Consider the following 22,988-nt stretch of genomic DNA (forward strand, 5'->3'; position numbering starts at 1 on the left):
TCTGAACTTTTAAAAAACGTGCAAAATACTTCTCTGTCTTTAAACAACCACCCTTTCTCATGTATGTGTAAAATAATCCCACTCTGTCTCAGAAAACCTCTTCCTATGATCAAGTGACTGAAACAACTCTCAAGTTTCAATAATTATAAATTTATGCTTAAATTTCCTATCATTTATACAAACAGTAGCACATATCATGTTCTTTGGTGCAACACTGTCAACAGATAATGTTACTTTACTCGTCCTAATAAATTTACTCCCAACCAGTGACGGCGCCAGGGAAATGTGACGGGGGGGGGGGAAGGTGGCAACACTACATATATAATAATAGTTATAATAATAATAATAATTATTATATTCATGTATCCTGTTTTGTGTTTGTCCCTTGTTTAGAGTGGACGTTTACTGCCTAAATTTACTTCTTGATTACGAGTTTATCTCCATATGATTCTATTTAATAAAGGCATTAATTCTTTTTTATTCGTAAGTTGCGTTGTCTCTAGTTGCCTATTTCAGTATTGGAAGACATTCATAATTTTATAATTCATCGTCTTTCATGAGATGAAACTACTGATATAAATATTCAAGTTATAAGATAATAATATAAATGACGAAAAAATGTTTCGAAGAGTTTAATTTTCTTGCAAAATGAACGTGACGTTGCAAGAAATTAATCTTCTTAAGTATTAGAAACAATGAAAGTTACTTAGTGAAGTGCAATTCTCCTATAGGAGAATTCTGCTCTATCTGTTTTGGAGAACACATTGCCCACCTTTGGAACGTCCAGGACTTGACATTTCTTCTCAATATCAAGGACAGCCAAATGAGACATTTTGCATCCAGCATCCTGTTTCGAGCAAGCCTCTTCAAAGATTTTAAGGACGAAAAGGTCCTTTCACATTCACACGCTGCATTGGAAACTGGAATTGTTACAGAGAATACAACTTGTGAAATGCCAATTTATATTTTCCTAGGATTTCAAAGAAATCCATTAAGTGGAGTACTTCAGTGCCATCTTCGTAACGCAGAAGAGTTTTGGGCAAAATTTGTGTTTCACCTTTCAGGGAAATGTTATCACAGGATAAAAAATCTGAAAAAGAAATATTCTGACCCTGGCATTACTTACTCTTGCTCTACCACTCTAACGTATGTCTGTGCTACACAATTCCAGGCACCTATGGAGTTCGAGGGAAGAAGTTCTTCGACTTTGATATGTACGAGAAAGAGCGAACCTGCCCGCAATGTGTTTTGAATCGAATTTTAAGTGTAATTTGCATTTTAAGGTTCAAGTCCAATACATTTCCGAATAATATCCCCTCATTTTGAAATTATCTTCAAGAGTATCGAAGAAATTCCCTTTGCTAAGCTTTGCCTCAGGCTCATCATCTCGAAATTCAAGTCCCTGAATAGTAAGAAACAGCGATGAATCCACAACAACTGACATGTAGTGTCGGTTTTTCTCCGATCACCTTTGGTCCCAGGTTCGATACCCAGTGGAGGCACTTTAAACTGTAGGTCCACTCCCGATTAGCCATACTGTGCATAAAGTGGACTTAAAACACCAAATCAATCAACCAACCAAATCTTAAATCAACTTTGAATGTCTTTTACTAATTAGCGTTGTCACTAGCAACCCACGATTAGAATAATTTGCCCGTACTACAGATGATGTTTTGTGGTCCTCAAAATATGTTTTAAAACCATCCACATTCAACGCTTTTTCCCAGTTCTTAAAACTGGTTAAAACTTAAATTAATCTCGACGATTACAGGACATACATGAATGAGAAATAACCTATGCACAGGTCAGTGCTGGAATCTTGAACGAAAGTCACACACACACATTCGTATATATACTAAAACAAATTTAGTCAAGTTGATATTATAAGCAGGAAAGTGATATGATGCAGAATACACCCCTTTGAAAAGGTGAAAATCGTCATACTCTTATAAATGAACTCCCTTATTATTCGATATTTAATTAACTTCAGTTGGGGGGCACAGGGAGGGGCGAAGTGTCTGACTTGTGGCGCACCCCTGCCACCCCCCTTTGGCGTCGTCACTGCTTCCAACCCTCTAATAACTTCGCTGTTGATAGCCTCAGCTTCGAAATGGAAGCTTGCGTGTCGGCGAATAATACAAAGGACTTGTTTATCTTACAAGGAGTTCACTGTCCTTCTTTCATTCAAAGTCTGCCGTTTTCCATTTCTCTCAGCTTTTCCTAGCAGCTGAAAAGGATTCTAAGTGTCCCTCGTATTATTGTTCCTGCAAAACTTCCTGTCGGCAAGCAAAGCAAATTACAGAATTTTTATTGCCCCTCCCTTGCATCAACCAAAGAGAATGGGGATCAACCTTCATTCCTAGTTCTGGATTTATGGCACTTACCCGCTACTGCAGGTCAACCTCGCCCCTGAAGCAACGGTGTCCATTGTTCAAAGCGAAACCTCTGTCAGCGGTGAGCGGCGAAAAATAGTCTCGGAATACACCCTGGTCGTAACCAGGCAGGGTGTGCGCTGAACTCCCGCCTCCCCCCCCCCTCCTGGCATTGCTGTCAGCTTTCCTCTGAAGTTTTATAAAAACTACTTTGTGAAATTTGTTTGGTAACGAGTGAAAATGTAGACAATAGATACTACATGTATTTTGCTCAAAAACTAGGCTAAATTCACAGAATAAAAAGAACAGATACAACATTCGTTCATCTGATTTACAGAAAGGCTAATCGGGACTGGACCCACAGTTTAAATTGGGATCCAAATCATTATATGCCTTCACCGGGTATCATACCCGGGACCCTTTGATTACAAGGCGACGACGCTATCACTTTACCATCGGGGAGTCCCCTCATAGAACAAAGTTTCCTCCTACGACAATTATACGGAACTTAATTTATATTCCTTCACTTGAAATCTATTCTATTTCAGCCTCAATATTTCCTTATTACAATCAAACGAATAGTATTCTCCTTAAATAAAATAAAAGAATTGGAAATAATCTTCAAACGGACGTAAAAAAATCGAATCGAACTACCTGTGGAATGCCTGAGGGAAAGAACAAGAATTTTCACAACAAAGACATTTCCGAAATTTCCATAACATTCTGATAATTTTGCAACCCGCGCAAATAATCATCTGTTAAAATCTTGTCATGGTTCCCTGTAAACACTAAAATCACCAAATTAGTTCTTTCCATATTTCCCGTATTTTCTCCTTCTCTTTAGCTCTCAGCTGCTTGGAGTGGGATAATGCAAGATTATTTGTCCCTAATTATCCCCTTCTCTTAGTCTTGCTAATATATTGGACTCCCTAATAACTTTCCCAACAACTCCTCATCAATTTGTACTGACATGTTTCCTACAATACTCGAAGGTAGAATTCTGTGTACGGTGTCAAGTGGCAGGGAAACGAAAATCGGAAGCGGAGGTAAAGCAAGAATGTGTTCTGTCACCCCTGCTCTTCACTCTCTATATATATTATATAGTGGCGTATATAGAATGTGAACAAGCCGACATCCCCAAGGTGGGGATGACAAGGGTACCGGCGCTCCTGTTCGCAGATGATGTGGTTCTGATCTCGGAGACATGCCGGCCTACAAAGGGCTCTGGACGGGTTGGAAAAATACAGCAGAGAATCCAAACTGCAAGTAAATCTCACAAAACAAAAATTATGGTGTTCAAAAACGGATATGTATATGGAAAAGACGAAAGGTGGACTTTCAGAGGGCAAGAATTAGAAAGGGCAAAAATAATAAAATAGTTGGGATTAGTTCTCACTATGGCAGGGACATGGACAAGACATATGCAAACGGTACAAGGAAAGGCTGGGGCAATAACAAATGAAATAATGCGAACAGTATGGAAATTGGAGAAATACGATATACATTTTGTGGAAAAATTGTATCGTACATTATTAATAGTCAATAGGGTACGGGAGGGAGATATGGGGAGCAAAGGGGGGCGATGTACTAAACAGAATCCATTGCACATTTTACAAGAGAGCTTTGCATATCAGCATGGGCACTGTAAACTGCGACGTACTACGGGAACTTGGACTGGTCAAGGAGCATACGTGGGATATGTTGAGAAGAGTTAAATACTGGGCGACATTAATATCGAGAAAGGAGAACTCTGTAAAATGGCAAGCGCTGATGCAACGGGTACAAGGGGAGGAAATGGGAACGTGGGCGAAAGAGATCAAAAGCAAACTATACGAAATTGGATTTGGAATGGATATGGGAGGGGGGACACGTCGACCAGGGGATATTGCAATTAGTGAAACAAAGATTAGAGGATATAGATAGGCAGGAAATAATAGCGGAATGTGAAACTAAGAGATCTCTCGAACTCCAAAGAAGGGGACCTCGGGAATGGGGACAAGTAGCGTACATCAAGAAGGTGAGCATAATGGCAAGAAAGGGGTTGGCATGGATGAGGCTGGGGGGTTGGAGACACAATACAGTAAAAAATGAGGAAGGGAGATATAAATGCGTATTATGTAATGGTGATGATGGGACAGAACATTTATTCTTATGTCAGGACACGCGCGTTCTGCAGGAGGAGAAGCTACACAACATAAGCTTGGAAAGAGTGTTCGAATCAATTGTAGTGCAAAGGAGCATGGAACTATTGGAAAAAGTGGGGGTGTATTTACAAACATTTAAGGGGGGAAAGAAGTGCTGTAAAGAGACGGGATAAGGAAGAGGAATAAGTGCTAATTTACCAGAACTGCTATGTTAACATCTATACGGAATGTAACGGATAGTGTAGTCTGTAGGGAATCATAGTTATGTAATAAGAATATATGTAGTGCGCACAGCCGATGGCTCGCACACGAGATGAGTAATAAATACTTATACAATGTTTTTCCTACTTCCTAATAACATTCACTTCTGTACACCCTTTGATGTAAAAATTAAATAATAATAATAAACCCTATCCGTCGGTCCGTTTATCTTTCCAACCTATAGAGCTTAGACTATGTTTACAAGATAAATCTCGGACTCAGATACTCCACGATGTTTTGGCCCCTCCTTCCACCTTCTCTACCTGCCCTTTAACATGATGTTATTTAGAATTGTTTTAGTATCTGGAGTACCATCGTAACTTAAATTATTAACCTGGAATAAATTGAAAAAAAATGGGTAGTAACGCTGTGTTTCGAAAGAGTATTTAAAATAAGTTTAGGTATTCAATGCATTCATTTCTCTCTCTAGAATAGTCTTCTTTTGACTTAATACACGCTTATCAACGTTTCTAATTGAAATACTTTATTACAAGCAAACAAGTATTTGGAACTGATTAAATATTTTGCTTTTATTTTTTCGAGACATTCGGGACGAGACAAGACTTTTCAAAAGCCGTCCCGTCTCATCTCGTGTCTCGTCTCGAAAACGAGACGAGACAGGCATTCCGTCTCGTCCCGTCTCGAATTTCAAAAGGTTTGTCCCGTCTCGTGTCCCGTCTCGAAAACGAGACGGGACACGAGACGAGACGGGACATGTCCCGTCCCGTGAGCAACACTACTCAGAACGAGTGAGAACAGAAAATAAATTTGGAGAGAAGTAAACTTCACGACTTTTCGTGAAAGTATTGGCTCTCTTATTATCCGTTTGCAAAGAAATAGATCTAAAAATAAGAATTTTCTTTCTCTGGAAAAATGGACGTCCGCATGACTTTTTTTAGGGAGGAGCAAGCAAGGTATTTTTTTTCCAGGGGGGCAAACAAGGCACTTTTCCCCCATAATAGTATTGTCCCCTTAAAAAACATTGCTTCAGTTTGAAATTAACATGTTCCTCCAACGCCCTTGCAATAATTACCTAACATATATTACTGCGACTGAATTAAATTGTATGTGTGAAATATGTACTATTTGGTTGACTGTCATTTTCCAGCGGGGGCATGCCCCCCCCCTCTGCCCCTCTCTCCTTCCGGACGTCCATGTCTGGAAACGAAACGCCAAGCAGGTGACAATCTCGGCACCATCATCTCCATAATTCCATTTCTTAAAAACAATTGTAGAACGAAAGAGTACAACGAAGGAAAATAGCGGTGGACAATTTGCCTAGTAATCTCTATGAATTTAACTGTAGCCTACCACCCATCCCTATGTCGAATACATCCGATGAACACCCAGTAAGACCTTGAAGTGCGTAGTATTTACAATCTGCACAAATACAGATTCCTAACACTGACTGGTTCTTAGGGTAAGTAAACTTGCTCTATTTACATACACGATCTGAGTCCCAGAAAAAAAAATACGCAGTCTCATGTAATTTATCATTTATTTATTGCAACAAAGAACTTTTCTAAAAAATCAACCCATTTGCAAGTAATTAATTTATCATTCAGAGAAAATTTTCGTATAATGCAATTTCAAAAGCTTCCAGCAATTAAATATGAGATTACAGAATAGGCGTCAATCTCTTCCATGGATGTAAATTACTTTGAGAAACAAGTTCCTCGCTTCGTTTATTTTTGTCGGTACGTCCTGATCATTGATCACGATCACTTTTAACGTGACATCCTCGAAATTAGAAAACTGATCACGTTAGACGCAGAGAACAGAAGAACAATTTGAGAACAGCCACGGACAAAAATAATAGCACAATTTCCACCACTATCTTCATTCCAATTTGCTTTGTATCTTCTTTGTGCTTACAAAAGGGAATTAATTGTTCTGATACTGGAGCAGTGGTTGCCCTTTGCTTTGTTGGCGCTTCTGTTTTGAATATAAAATTGTTTAAAACAAAGTGAGATCCTGGTGAAGGACAATTTGCTTAGTATTATTTTTAGGGATGGTATACCGAGAAGTATCGGTCTTGGGGCCTGGCCCATGACGTAGTGGTAACGTTGTCGCCCTGTAATCAAGTAGTCCCGGGCTCGATACTCAGAGGAGGCACAAGTGGCTCAGAACCCACTTTAAACTGTAGGTTCAGTCCCGATTAGCCTTCCTGTGCATAAAGTGAACTTAAAACCAAAACTCATAATCTTAGTCTTGTAAAAATCGAGACGTAAACAAGTACGAGACAGACCTCTGTAAAATTGCGATAACCCCAAAACTCTGATTGCAAAATTTACCAATACCAATTTACTTTAATGTACGACTTTTTCGGACACGCCATGTTGAAATGTACCTGATTTTTTATAGATAAGCACTATATTTGGCTTGTAGTAATCATTTCATTAGTGTCAATTACCAGACTGTACTGCATGGTTCTGGATAAAAAAAATCACGTTTTTTTTAGAGGGCTCGTAGCGTCGTAATGAGACGTCAAACAAAAAAGAGTTATTAATAAAATGTGTTTGCTTTAATTACTTAATTGAATCGGCAGGTTTAAGAAGAGAGTAAGTCCAAAAAGTAAATTTGTGGGAAATCAAGAAAAACTGTATAAGTGGGAAAGTGTGCGTCCAAGAACAACAAAATTCGTACTGGAACGTGAGAACCCTGTGCAGGTATAGAGGAGTACATGAAAAACAATGTATATGTAACCAGAACTTATATAAAATGTAAAAAAAAGGTGGTGGATTTATTTCCTTCTTTAAACGTATGAAGTTTTTGCTGGGGGAAAAAACGGAAATAAAGTGTACAGGTACAATGGAAAAGAAAATATATTATCGTGTAGCTTACAACACGAAAGTGAAGAATGGAATAGAATAATACAAAATAATGCCCAAATTTTGGAAATTTGAAGGCAAGTCAAACAACAAACAGTCATTCATCCACCGACTGATCTTCGTCGTGGTGAGAAGTTGTAGGCCCAGTTACCATGACGTCGTAGAAAGTTTTTTTTGTCGTCCGGAATGTAGGGGATGATTTTCCTAACATCATTCACTTTTTTTTCGTTGATTGGTAATGTGGCATTGTAATAGGTCCGGGATTCATTTCTTTCTTACACTTTACGTTGATTTCAGGGTTCTATATCTTCCTCTAGGGACGGCTTTTTATATCTTTCTTCACACTCAGGTGTAGAGCGACGCTTGATGATGTCGAGTACAAAAGGTCATTTTGCCATTCTTTGGTCTTCATTCCCTTCCTAAACCTGCCGATTCAATTGTGCTGTGAAGTTTCTATAGTGGCATGCCATACATAAATGCTGTTTATGCTATATATTTAGTCACGAGACAAGAACGAGACGGATCGATAAATGGTGCAGCCTTGTCTCGTTTCATCTCGATATCATCGCTAATTATTTTTGCTGTCGACTGTACGAGCTGGTGGCGCAGCAACATTTATGACGGTCATAAGAAATAAGACGTCGGTGACAATCATGAATATATCAATGAGCAAAACGTTATTGAGAAACGTTGTTAACCTTGAATGGATGGAGGGGAAGATGCGCGAAGGCTTTTCACCGATGGTTCTCTTGTTTGTGGTCGCTCTATACTTTCAGATTTAGTGAATATTTTGCATAATCTTTGCCAAAAATGGTGTGCGCTATTGTGTATTTTTTTTTGGCTTCCTCCTAATTTCTCTCGACCATAGGAGCATCGACAAATATTTAAGGGGGAGTGTTCAATTCATGAAAAAGCATTTTTAATGCGAGCAGATAAAGTATATTGCCCTGCTTTTCGCAGAAAAATAAAGTTTAAAGTGGAGTTCGACGGTTAAAGTTAAAGTTAACGATCGACGGGTCTAGAATTTTCGGAAGGGAAGGTATGACCGGGGGAAGTTGTCTTCCTTTTTCTCACATAGAACCACTCTCACCCCAGTAAATCCCTTCACACCGCCATTGGTTCTGTGCCCCATAAACCCCTTCTTGAGTACGCCAATGCACTCGAGAGAATTTTAATTTTCGGAAATTTCTACCTAGCTACGTGCAATTTACGCGTTTTTCCTTTCTGAAACCTGTACGTGCAGGCAAAAACCGACCCAAATTCCGCACGAAATCGAATAATCAATCAGTAAATATTGAAACTATTAGCTGGAAGAGAAAGCTGCTAAGTGTCTGTGGTCACGGATCTTTCTCGTAGCTTCCACCATATGGCTGCGTCGCTTAGCAACAAACCGGCTGCCTTTTGCCCATGCTTTTGCCCGTCCCACTTCCAGCTCAGGACGTGGCCCAATCAGCGTCGACGCCGGGTGGGCAGGGCAAGGGCGAGTGAAGCAGCCGTTGTTGCCAACCCTGCTCTTTTAGAACTAGATATGGTCTCTTTTGCACACCACCTGAAATATTACTTTAATACCAGGACTTTTTTTTTTTTCACATTTTAGATTTTTTTTTAGTATTTATTATCAAACGGTGCCGGGTTCGATTACCGATGTGCGCACATTGCACAGTGGTTCAGATTCAACTTTAAACTGTAGGTCCAGTAACAACCAGCCTATCAGAGCATAAAGTGGACTTGAAACTAATATTGGCAAACTTTTAGAAAAATGTTTTTCTGTATTAAAGCTATTGCAGACATACTGAATTGTATTCTCGATCTCGGCCATACTGCAGCTGACGTGATCACCACCACATTCCGAAAGCCTTCATCCACCCCTAGGAAAGCCTTACACAATGTCAGGCGTCCTGGCTCTATATATATTTTTTAAAAAAAGAAAGAAAAATGCTAAATACAAACATGCTATTTTTCATTAACAATGATATAAAATTATTACAAAATAATAACCCACAGTCCCAGGATTCCCATGCTTTTTGGGGTGTGTAGGTGGAATATTCTTTTCTTTGATCAAGACGGTATTCTATAGCTATACGTATATACTTTTTTTTTAAAAAAATCCTGACGTTCGTGACGGAAAATATTTACAGTAGTATAGCTCGAATTTTCCATTCACACTATTTCTCCTTCAAGTGACTGTTTTCGCATTTTTTCTGGAATAAACGTTGCCAGTTGCCATTTTCAAAAAACAAAATTTCGACACCACCCCACTGTTCGGGATTCGGAAGTCGGGATGCCAAGATCTTTGCAGGAATTTTTCTCCCGATGCATATCCAGATCTCGCACATCCCTAATTCTTTTCACAACGATTTGACAAGCATGTGAACATTCATTAGCGTGCAATAAGTACAAATCATGGTGAGGGAGACATGCTGTTTAATACATCAATATCTTACATATACATATACATAGTGGAGGGCAGTTTTCCCCCACCTTTTGCCACTTTTGACCCTGCACTATGGCCTCATAATGCTAAGTCTTGTCTACAAAGAGAAAGTAAACTGACCCACCCCCAGGTTTGGCACCCACTCGCCGGTACTGCATACATATACATTCTGAATTATTGGAGAAATGCATTCTCCACGACGCCCGTGGTACAATTCTTACCTTGAAAACTGAAGATTATTGATGAAAAATAATAATATTGAACTATGACAGTACATATATATTTAAGAGGGGAGGAAACTTTCTTTCCCCGTTGGGAACGAATTTTGAAATGTAATATGCTTCTGCATGTCAATTGCAACTCTTGTTATTGAAGTGTAAACAATCTTTATGGACACCCTGTACATAGGAAGCTAATTGAAGACTATAATTTGTAAACGCTGTAAGTGCCAAAATAATTCAAACACCGTTTTCCACGTTAAACTTTGAAATGTGCCATATGGCTGGTAGCCCTCTAAGTAGTTCAAATGGCGCGTAAAGAGGTCACTAGTGTGAACGTTCTTACGGACTGATGTGCGGAACGGTGCGATTTCCCAACACTTTCACTTTTAGCACTTACAACGTTTACCACTTTTAGTCCTCAATTAAACCAGCTAAGGAAACAGTTCCTGACAGCTAACACTTATAAAAGAAAATTTCCAATGTTATGGTTTTATTACAACGGGGATGAATCTACTGTTTGGATATATTCATCCAAGCCAAAAATCGAAGTACCTTAACTTTATCACGTGTACAATGAGCCGCAAAAATAACAGTTGTCAAATTGTCCATCGTTTTCTTTCACCTTCGTTTTATGGGTTTTTAGGGGATGGAATTGTGAGCATAATAAGGACTTAGGAGCGGACTCCCGCAAGGAAAGGCTTACCAGGTATAGGCTACTAAAATTAAATAAAATATACTTGTTTAGCATTTGTTGTAGAATCGAAGGTTATCTATTTCCGCCAAACTTATACTAACATAAGACAAGGAATAGATTTGGATCATACTGCTCTGAATTGACAGCACCTAAGAAGATTTATGCACACTAGAGCTTGTAATAATGTGCATAAAATATTGACTAGGAACTTATATCAACTGGACATAACATCCGATATTACGTTTTTATTTATTTTTGACATTTATTTCCTTGCCAGGAGAGTTGTTCTTATACAAATTTTATCGATCTTAACTATACGTAAGCAGGTAAGCTAGATAATAAATGTGTGCTGTTATATCTCTATTCTTCTGCCGTCTCTTTATTTACTTATTCATAGTAACAATAATAATATTAATTAATTTATCTGTTGCAATACTTATTATTATGAATAAACCTATTATTTATATTAATGCACTAATTAGAAACATTCATATTTATTATTATGATTATTATTGTTGTTACGAGCCTGGAGTAGAGGTTGTCCTTAAAACACCACGTACAACAATTTCCCGCATGCCTGGCCTCCTGTACATTTCGGACATTTTCATTGTTTCCGAGAATGACACAACTGTAAGTCAAGACATAACTCGGAGACAAAATTTTGTACACCTTTAGTAAATATAACTTCTCAAACTTAAGGTGCGATTTAGTTCTTTATAACTGATGTGACTTGGCAACACTGAAAGCAGCTGCTCACCTCCACGCGTAGGATAACCGCCGCCAGACACCGATTAACCATTATAGTATTAGAAAACGTAGTGGCACGTTGGAATCGCGCGCACCCTACAACGAATCGAAACTCGTTCTCTGTCTCAATCACACATGGCCCTGAACGGAATTCACGACAAGAACTTCAACATGAAGAGGACTTTCAAAAACAAAAAGGCGTTCAGTAAGTACTAATTTTACTTTTAAAAACCTTATTACCTTGTAATGTTTTATTAGTGTCTGTTTCTTGGGTCGCCGTTTTGAATGGAGAAACTGCGGTTGAAAGGGGGAACGAAAGGCAAAAGATCGAGCCGCAAGACCCGCCTATTTTATATTACACATTTCTTATAAACACTTCACATTTTGTAATGGACCCAATAAGATTTATTCACGCGAATAGTTTTGTGGAACTAGCGAGTCACCCCGATAGCGTATTGGATAACGCTGCCGACTTGTCGAGGGGTGCCGGGTTGGATTCCCAGTGGAGGCACGTGGTTTGTGTTCCACTTGAAAATGTACCCCCGTTCGAATTGGCAAAGTGTACTTAAACTTTTTGCCTGTGGACTTTGTCATCGTAGAGGCTCGTATTCCTCTTCAATAGGTCCAGGGTTCGAATCATCCCTGGTGGTTGTTGGACCTGGGGCAATCTATGCACAGGACCTTTATAAACAAAGCTAAGATTCCCCATAGTCATAAAAACTCATAATGAACGTATAGTTTAAGACCAGCGCCACTCCCCCCCCATACCCCTCAAACAGTTCGAGTCCAGGGACTGGATGTTTCTTTCTCCAGTAATTTTCATAGATCAAATTTCACCAGGAAAGAAATGATGGGGAAGGGTAGTCAAATTTAATACACCCGTATGATGGTGAAATTTATTTTAATTACAAGGTAAGATTTTCTTGTCTGTGGGTGGAGGAGACAGCCTGCATCTCACCAATCACCTTTCCCATCCATGGTGTTGTAACAAAATTGAAAATGCCTATTTCAGGTCTGACATTTGAGGAATAAGATTGTACAGACCCGCACGAAGTTACTGTGGAACTAAATTGCTTATTTACTTTAATAAGCTACCAGGTTCAGGGATTGAAACATGAACAGAGGAAGGGATATGGTCACAATTTCATCCACTTTTACAGTAATTCAACCAGTATTTTGAACCGGAGGGGCCTTTCACAAAGGCTTCCACACTACCCCCCCCCCCCTCAAAAAACAACTGTGCTGCCCATTCCTTCTAAGCAAAGTTCGAATTTGAAATTTCGTCGTTCCCACGTTGAACATTCAGTTGTCGTTGAAATTAAAATAAAGGAATAAAATATGTAATTTTCGAATAATACTCATTCAGAAGAGAGGGGGCGTGGCCCACCATAGCCTCCCATTTTGCGCCGCCACCACTGTCTTGGGATGAACGGTGACTTGATAAGTTTTGCTATGAGAATGCTGCATAGACAGACCAGCCCACGCTATGTAGTGTTCAAGTTCCAAGGAAGGCATGGATGTTGTTTTTGTTAATCATTCATCCTAATCTTAATTACCTTAGTCCACAATGTTTTCATAGAAAAGAATTCGATTTTGAATCAAAGTTTCGCCTAATCCGTATTATTACTCTTCACTTGAATGATATATTCACATTATTATACAATGGTGTTAGTGGCGTGCCCAGGATTTTCGAAAGGGGGGAAGGGGCCTCCCCGATGGCTCAGTGGTAACGTCGTCGCCTTGTAATCAAGGGGTACCGGGTTCGATACCCTGTGGAGGCACATAGTGGTTCGGATCCCACTTTAAACTGTAGGTCCAGTCCCAATTAGCCTTACTGTGCATAAAGTGGACTTGAAACACCAACTCAATCGAAATGGGGAGGGTCATGGTTGTCCGGAAAGGGGGGGGGGGCAAGGGGTACCGTGAACCCCTGGAATATGAAAGTATACAAAAATTATGTTTCACACATGCAATTTGATTTCAGCCACAATGATATTTGTTCATTATTGCATAAATATGATAAATTCAAATTTAAGCAATGTTTTTTGAGGGAACAACACCCCCCTCGAAATAAAATACCTTTCTTGTCCCTCCCTGGAAATAATCCTGCGGACGTCCATAGGGAGGGTTACGTATTATTTTAGTAGTCAGCCCTCATCTTGCCATCTTATACTGCTTTGAGGGTTCTATTTTTTAGGAATACTGGGCCAAACGGGGGTGTTATGACCCCCACAAAGTCCTCTTTAACCACTGCATGGTGTACTAGGTACGCTGCTTTGTGGCTACCGATAAATGAAGTTCGTCTACGTGTTTTACTCTTTTCTTGCCATTATTTTACGTCGCTTTTTTTAAAACTTGTTTAATTGTGAAGATAAGGATCAATGAACTGATGATAAGAGAACTACTTGATCACAAAAACTTAGTATTGAAAAGAAAATTTTAGAAGAAACAGGTTTACTGAAAATTAGTCACATTTTTTGATGGCATATTATTTGTTGTAGGCTTTTGTTAGAATTTGGGGATCATTTTGCTACACATCGACCTTTAACCAAGATACACATTGCACCTAATTGGTTTCACAAGAGATGAGTAACTGCAGTATCATTAAATCACATGACAGTCACGCTGTTGCAATGAAATTGCACTGTGCGATCTTGGGCAATTTCGGTCGCGGATATTTGGGATCGTGGGCACTTTCGGTCGCGGATATTTGCCATCGTGGGCAATTTCGACAGGCCCGTAGCCAGGAATTCTTTGTAGGGGGGGGGGGCGAAGTCAATCGTAGAGGGGGCAATTTCTTAATATATTGTGTCGCACTGGCAGATATAGCAGGGTACACAGAGGCACTTGCCCCCTCCCCCAAAAGAGATAAGTAACAGAAAAGGGATGATATCTTGAAACTGCAACGAACAATATCGAGCAACATCAAATAGCAATATTTCGATAATATTTTAAAGAACGTCAAAGGCATGAAAATATGGCAAAATGAGGACTGACTACTTAGAAATGTAGACATAACCCCTCCCTTTCGAAAATCATGGGCACGCCACTGCAAAGAATATAAAGTTTAACATAAATAAGCTAATAGGGACTGTTTCTACTTGATATTTACAGGTTGATAATGTTAATAGATGATTAATATGTACCAACAGCTTTGGGCCTCTCTGCAAAACTGATTAGGCTAAGGGAGCCCTTTATAATTCATGCTTCGTAATTATTCTCTCTAGTTTCCAGTATGCAAGATTTTTACTCACAAAGGAATCTATCGTGAATCCAACAACACCATTGTGTTTTATGCAAGAAAAATCGAATTACTGTAATTAAATAATAATGGTTACATATTATCTACACTTTGATGAATTGTGTAAAAAATTGTAATACATTTTTTATACTTGCTAAAACATGGGTCCCTTAGTCCACCACAGACTCTTATTTCCTTCAAAGGGGAGACTCTTGAATCACTACAGACAATGTTTACCTACTGGTTACGTTAACCATTTTGTAAAATATTGTGTGAATTGTATTATATTATAGTTGAAATACATGTATTGACACCTGACAAACAAATAGGAATCCCTTGATTGATCAATGACTTCTTGGATTACCGTGTCATCATTAATGTTTCATAGAAATAAATTGTTTTAATAGGGCGTAAATAACTTGACGGGGCGCCATAGCATTCTCTTTAACATTTTTTTTTACTATAGATCGTTTGGCTCCCAGGGCAGACTCCCGCCGCCTGATATGGGTCTGAAGTTGGACTATAAGAACAGCAGATACTGCGAGCGAAGCGAGCAAGAAAATTTTACGAAATGTATTTTTAATTGTATAAAATTTGAAATGGAGGGGTGCAATTGCCCCTTGCAAGTCCCCTTGGCCGTCTGGAAGAAAATGCAAGGAAAACGTAAAAACTAATTCCATCATGAGTATCCAATTGCCCTGCTATTCTTAGATTCTCCTAGTCTTGTTTTTTTACTTCAAGGTTTGCTTCCCCTAGAATGGACTTCCGTCCAAGGTCGGGGGGGATGGACATTGCCCCCTGCCCCCCTGTGGTTGCGGCACTGTTTATGAGTGTCTCTTCGTCAATTTCACGTCATCACTCATTGTTGCGATGAGCTAGAAGTGGCAGAAAAGCAACGACAAGTAACAAAAATCAAATATCCACTCCCTCTATCTACCACATGAATCACAATTACCAAACGGTAGACTTGGGGGAAAAAAAATTAAGCAGTTCCAAGTTCATAGCAACACATCCAAGGAAAACATCCGACACCTTTAGCCACCTTTGATACAAGACTACTCGAAATGTCACAACTGTTCTAGATACTGAAAATTGCGAAATCATTTTCCGAAGTCTGAATCTGGAAGGGAATTCCCCTCCCCCCCCAATCATGAAACGACATTATACGGAATCCCATACACCCTAATAAATCACAAAGTCAATAAGTGTCCTTGTTATGTTGCTAGAGTAACAACACATGATATAATTGTAAAGATTATTGAGAATTTCAGGTAGGAATGTGTTCTGTATTTTTCACAGGGGGGGGGGGGCAAAGGAGGCTCTCAGGGGGGGCAGTTGCGCCCCCTGCTCCCCTCTAGCTACGGGCTTGAATTTCGGTCGCGGATATTTGCCATCGTGCGAAATTTCCGCCGCGGATATTTGCGATCACTTTGGCTGTATTGGTTAAGTCTTTCGAAATCACCTTCTATGCTATTTCTTTGTAGATTGATAATTAATTTTTAGATTTTGTACTTGAGGTTTGATATTGCACTCGTTTCAGTATTGCCGTAGTTCATTTTGTTTAAACACAAAATTTTCCACGTTAAATATTATTTTAGAAAGAATTTGTTGAGTTTAGATGTAAGAAAAGATCTTTTGTCAACACACTCTAGTCCGTCACTTTGGAAGGCGACTGGTCAGTAGTGATTGAGACTGGCTTTCTCCGTAAATTTACATGCATTGTGTCTTTGACCTAAAAAAAGCAACACATGAATACAAGTAAACAAAAAAAAAACTTAACCGACGAAATTGATTCAAATATCCTACTAACATATATTATTAAAAAAATGGTATACTATAGTAGTTTTTGGCCAGTGAGGTTGTGGAGTCTAGTCTGTGGACATGATCTAAAGCCAATACATCTGAAACCACGAGTTTCTTATTTTTTGACATGCTTTTCAACTGTCTCATCATAGTTTGTCTCCTTTTTGTACCCTTCACGTTGCGCATATTCTAATAGTTACTGCGATATCTTTGATTTTTCTTTATACTCCTTTAACAGACAGATGATTCTGTCTGTGCGGGAGAGAGATAGTTTTCCCCAAATCAGCCAATCTCGTCGCAATCGTCCCGTCCCGCCTGTAGCTGTTCCCACAAGTGATCTCAGTTGACCTCAGTTTCACCTTGATCGAAACTATCCTGGTCTCAATTGCACCAGAGTTTCTTTTTATAACTTCTCCCTTCTCTGTTCCTGTCTTTTTAATATCTCTGCCTGCGCCCAATGTGTGTCTACTGTAAAGAGTCATGCTAAAATGCTTATTGTACTTTGAAAATTTCTTATACTGGTATGAGCTAACACAGTTTCAAGGTGGACTTGAGCCAGCGACGGTGCCAGAAAACTAGTGCGGAGGCAGAGAAGGTGTATATTCTCTGCGGGGCAATACTTAATATAACCATAAATACCATAAGAATGCATGCTGGGGCGGACTAATTAGCTTGAAATATTTGTAAGACTCATTATAAGGGCTAGGAAGTTGATTACAAATAATCTTTTTTTCTGGGTTTTGAAGACAATGCTAAACCTGACAGTAGTCCGTCACACTTCAGTTAGAAACAGAAAACAGTGTTTTCAGTATTATTTTTTTATTTGCATTTTCCTGCGTTTTTGTTTTTAGGTCATTTTTCAGTATTTTGCAGTTTTTATTGCAATTTTTAAATCATTTTTGAAGTTTCATTTTAGTTCATTTTAAATAATTTTAAGGTCATTCTATAGGTCATTTTTTAGATTTTTTTTAGGTCATCAACTTCAGAGCCCTACAACTATTACCTTCATTTCGACAGGGGGAAGGGGAGAGGACATTAAAAAAATGTACTTTAATTTTCAAGATTGTTAAAGTAGACTTCATTCCTCGATATAAATGTCAAAAGTTTCCTGGTAGCTGATATCATTTCCTCGAAAATGTCAATGTATCAGGGACATGAGTCACGTTCCTTATTTTTGAACTCTTCTGTCAGCCTAAGCAGCAGTTCTATCCTGCCTAATTTTATGCACAACATTATCACCACATTTGCCCATTAAGTTTAGGTAGAGGACGTGGTTCTTCCCTGTGCCTCTTCTCACACATATTTCTGCTCAGTGTTCTTATTGAACAAAATTTGGACGGGACAGAAGTTTCTTTTTCTGTATGTACGAGGGGCGATCAGGATGCTATGACCCTAACATAGAGAGAGCGGCAATAGGGTTTCATTTTTTTTTTTAACATACTCCCCTGCAACTCCAATGCACTTCTCCCATCGGTGCTCCAACGCCTGGATACCTTGCAAAAAGAAAATCTTCCGACTGGTCCTCCAACCATGAGTCCACAGCCCTTATCACCTCAGAATCATCATAATTTTTTTGCCCAAGAATGTCATTCTTCAAATGTTTGAACAAATGGAAATCACCGGGGGCCAAATCTAGGGAATAGGGCGGGTGGGGCAGCAATTCGAACGATGCATCTGCGATAGCTGCCCTCTCAATGCGTGAGGTGTGGACAGGTGCATTGTCCTGGTGAAGGAGCACACCACGGGTCAACATCCCACGCCTCTTTTTCGTGATTGAATCTCGTAATTTCTTGATTAGGTCACTGTAGTATATGCCAGTGATGGTTTGGCCTCTTTGTAGATAGTCCACAAGAAGGACACCCTTGCAGTCCCAGAAAATTGAGGCCATCACCATCTTGGCTGACGTGTGCACCTTGAACTTCTTCGTTGGTGGAGAATGTGGAGTTTCCACTCCATGTTTTGTGATTTTGTTTCTGGGTCGAAGTGATGGACCCATGTTTCATCCATAGTTACAAACCGGGCAAGGAAATCGTCTATATCAGCACGAAACTTGTCAAGAAGTTCTTGACTGATGAGCACTCGGGTGCGCTTCTGATCTGGGGTGAGGTTTCGAGGGACCCATCTTGCAGCATTTTTTTTCATTCGCAATTCCTGGGTAATTATGTTTTGCACAGTGCCATATGACAGGCCACACATCTCAGCAACATGACTGATAGTGACTCGACGATCCTACAGCACGATATCGTGGACTTTGTTAATGTTTTCGGTCGTCATGACAGTTTTTGGTGCTCCACCTGCATGTTCATCCTCACACGACTCTCTCCCACAATTAAACTCACGACACCATCTCTTCACCATACTGTATGAAGGAGCAGTGTCCCCTAGTGTATCCACCAAGTCCTCATGAATTTTGGATACCGTCCACTTCACAAAATATTTGATCACCGCTCTCACCTCAGTTTTCTCCATTCTGGCACATTGACACAACTTCACTCAGTTAAACCCCTGTAAAAGGAAAACTGTACGTTACTCAGACTTGCAATTCAGAATGAAAGCATATAAAGGATCACTAAACAATATCAAAATAAAGAAATCAATCGTAACCTCATTCATTCTATGTTAGGGTCGGAGCAACCTGATCGTCCCTCGTAGAATTTCTTCAAATGTTGTACTAATCAAAATCGACTGGCAGTCGTGACCTTGGAAGCTATTTCTACCTGCCCTGTCAATCGTCTTTTTCAAGAGCAGGTGGCAATATAAGATGTGACGTAAACGTTGTAGGGACATCGGCTCCCTTCAGACAATGAGGCAACGTCCTTCGATAGCGATTATTACCTCCCAGTCAGGAGGTCCCACTTCATCAATCCTCGCATTTACAACTGCACGAGGAATTAAACTATGCACCTACAGTAGGTTTAGCAACATGGATTCCCCATTTGTTTGGTGTCGCTCGGCACCTTGGGACACAAAATTAAACGGCGGTGACACATTTGTACCGATCGCTGATTGGTCGCTTTACAGCCACCCTATTAGAACCGAATTCAAATTCTGCCATTTGAATTTTGTGTAACTTTGATGTTCGAGGATTTGTCTTTCCCACATCGTCTTGATATGTTTGTCAATTTGCTGCTTTAAAATTGTCCTAATACTGAAAATTATTGATGAATGAAACTTATCGCCCACTGTGGCACCTCACCGCCTCGCCGAGATGTAAATTGCTGTTGTCTGTTTTGTATGAAATCAAATGGTGCAACCATGGACGTCCGCAGGATTTTTCCAGGGGAAGGGGGCAAAGGAGGCATAATTTTCCCAATAATAGTGATGCCCCCTCAACAAACACTGCTTCAGTCTGAAATTATCATGTTCCTTCAACTCCCTTATAATATTTAACATAAATTACTCTTAACTGAAATGAAATTGTGTGAAATATATACTTTTAGGTGGACATTAATTTTCAAGGGGGTGTTACCCCTTGCCCCTCCTTCCGGACGTCCTTGGGTGCAACGTAAACTACAGTGTGCCTCGCCGAAATGACTGAAAGGGCTTTTGGAATTCCCATACATGGAAGTAGTCCCAGAGATTTCCAGAAATTCATATTTTTCTGTCACTACCTACATCCTTTGTTGAGCCTTCCACAACTAGCCTCTAATCGTTCTGTTTACTTACGCAGCCTCAAGATTTTAGTAATTTTCAAATATTCAGAACTAACGTTTGATGTTTACTCTGAAGTAAGTCGGCCGTGTAAGAAAGTGACAAGAAAAGGTAACACATTAGTCCTATAAGTTTCATGCAATGAATAAAACTTATAAATGTGGAATGTTGGCGGAGGCTCACGATTGATTGACTTGGTTCATTTTACTTTGCTTTTCTGTCACCTTTGGCTAATCGTGAGGATGAGGGATGACGTGAAACTGCTGAAGGGACACCACAAAGAATGCCCAGTCCGGCCCACTTTACCACGGAGGTTGGCTGCGAAAGCTCACGTCTGTTAGTGGTTCTATAATAGCCAAAAGTGGCTAAAGAGCGACGGAAAATAACTACTTCCACCACCTACAGTCGTTTTCACGTTCAGAAGACACAACGGCGCTTATGGAGAAACCGCACAGTGTTGCCAATACAGCGCTAGCTCATGTCGCCGGGAAATGACCTTCCTTCACAATGAAGGTGTTACATATTTTGTATATATAATGATAATTATATGTAATTATTAACATTAATATTATACTGTGAACGTTACAGTTACCCTTTTTACTATGATCCATTGCGATCACTACACACGCGAGCGTAATGCACGAATACGACACTTCAGAAATCACTTAAAAAAGTAAAAATCACAGAGCTCACACAACTGAAAACACTTTTTCCGGAGAGGGAAAAAGTTTAAACAGACCAAAGTAGATCTGACTCAAGTAAGGGGAACCTGGCACATGGGTTAAATTCAAGTTGCAACCCAAACAAACAAATGAGTTATGGCCCACGTGAACTGATAAGACGTGAATGACTCAAGCAAGGCATGTCATATTTCTATCTTCAAGCCCCATATTTTGTCACGTTTTGGAAAGCCTTTCAAAGGTTAATATGGTGTCTATGAATTTATGTGTACGTTGGAAAGTGAAATGTGATCTTCATTTCACTATTAATGTCGACAGTAATGTAAACGAAAACAACGTGTATTTGGGACAGCACTAATGTTGCTCACAACAGCAGCATTGGAAATAATTGTCAATTATTAAATTTAAGTAATTTCAATTCTATTATAACAAACTGCATGAAGTTCATATTTTTACTGAATGGAAATAAAATAACAACTCGAAAACTTGGTGGTGATAGCCGGAATGCTGCGGTGAGTCGGCTCAAGATGGCCAGACAACGTCTCCTTACTTCGCGCGCGGTTCGGGTTAAAAAGAAACTCCAAATGCATGGAAGTAATATTTCTGGGAACCTTTGAGTGGTTATAAAAAATAATTTCATTATTTTCTCCACAACTTTGTCGCTGGAAGTTTTTACTTGGAATTACAGAACAAAAAATGGCCAGCGACGACATTTTCTACTGCACGAATATAAAAAATCTCCACATACTTTATTTGAATATTTTTTAATGCGAATATGCTTTAAAGTGTTGATAATTTCTGAGTACCACCGTCACCTATGATAATTAAAAAACAGTGTCAATTTTTTTAATAATGAATGCTTCAATTTTACGGCATGTTTCAACGTTGGGAATGAAAACAATGTTAAAATTGTGTTTTCACGGAAAATTTGAGTTTTTAATTTATCTAAAATTATGTAAGCAAGTTACCAGTTTTTTGTGTTCACCATCGTATTCTCTACAAAATTTCCTGCAAAACTGCAGGTACCGATTTTACTTAAGCTAAATTTGTAAATCCAGAAATTTCACAACAGCGCGTTCGTATTTCCCATAAGAAAAGCATTGCCCATAAGAGCCCATCGTGTCTTCTGAACGTGAAAACGACTCTAGTAGCAGCAAAATCTGAGACAAAGTTCAATTTTCGTAACAGTATCCCCCTTTCTTAATGTAATACCCACATTCTGTTTTCAACGTCAGACAGGAAACCAAAGGAAGTGTGGTTCCCCAGACATGTAAATGTATGCGTGGGCGAAAGCAAGCGAGACGGAGGCCACTGACCGTTATTTGGCATTCGCACGTGATCCCTCCACGATCTTGAGCTATTTCTTGCGTTCAGAGACGCGTCTGATAACGTAAACCAGCAGCGTAACTTCGGAGGCCAGATCATGAACCTCAGGTCCCAGGAGATTAACAAGAGTACCCTTAACTTTTGCAACTTTTAATAAACCTGAAATTTTTTGGTAGTGTGTTACGCCTATAACTCAAACTACGAGCTATCAAACTACGAAATAAATCCAGCTATATTTCTTTTGCAAGCCGGGACTGGTTTTGTACACTCCTCGGATTTTTTTTCTTTTTTTACATCTAGTGTATATATATATTTTTATATTGTGTATTATTTCCACTAGTGAAACCCACAAACTGGAAAGATATTTGATAGTAGTAGTTCAGTCGGAAGTCTGACAGTTACATAGGATCGTATAGGAACAATCAACATCAAAGATACGCGCATCCAATTTGGCGTCGTCGGATTCCCCGATGGCGTAGTGGTAACATCGTCGCCTTGTAATCAAGGTTCGATACCCCGTGGAGGCCCACAGTGATTCGGATCCCACTTTAAACAGTAGGTCCAGTCCCTATTAGCCTATCTG

At 39.5% G+C, this 22,988-nt stretch overlaps 1 protein-coding gene across 1 annotated transcript in view; it reads left to right on the forward strand.

The window, feature by feature from the left end:
• The first annotated feature begins 11,759 nt into the window (after nucleotides 1–11,759).
• Nucleotides 11,760–22,988, forward strand: part of LOC145988371 (microtubule-associated protein 1 light chain 3 gamma-like) — a 45,290-nt gene continuing 34,061 nt past the window's right edge. The window contains exon 1 of the mRNA XM_083123252.1: nucleotides 11,760–11,909. Within this exon, the coding sequence (XP_082979378.1) occupies nucleotides 11,840–11,909 (70 nt within the window). The 5' untranslated portion in view covers nucleotides 11,760–11,839. The remainder of the gene's footprint in view (nucleotides 11,910–22,988) is intronic.

This window comes from Lepisma saccharinum, chromosome 5 (genome assembly GCF_977018435.1).
Source record: "Lepisma saccharinum chromosome 5, izLepSacc3.1, whole genome shotgun sequence".
Classification (NCBI taxonomy): domain Eukaryota; kingdom Metazoa; phylum Arthropoda; class Insecta; order Zygentoma; family Lepismatidae; genus Lepisma; species Lepisma saccharinum.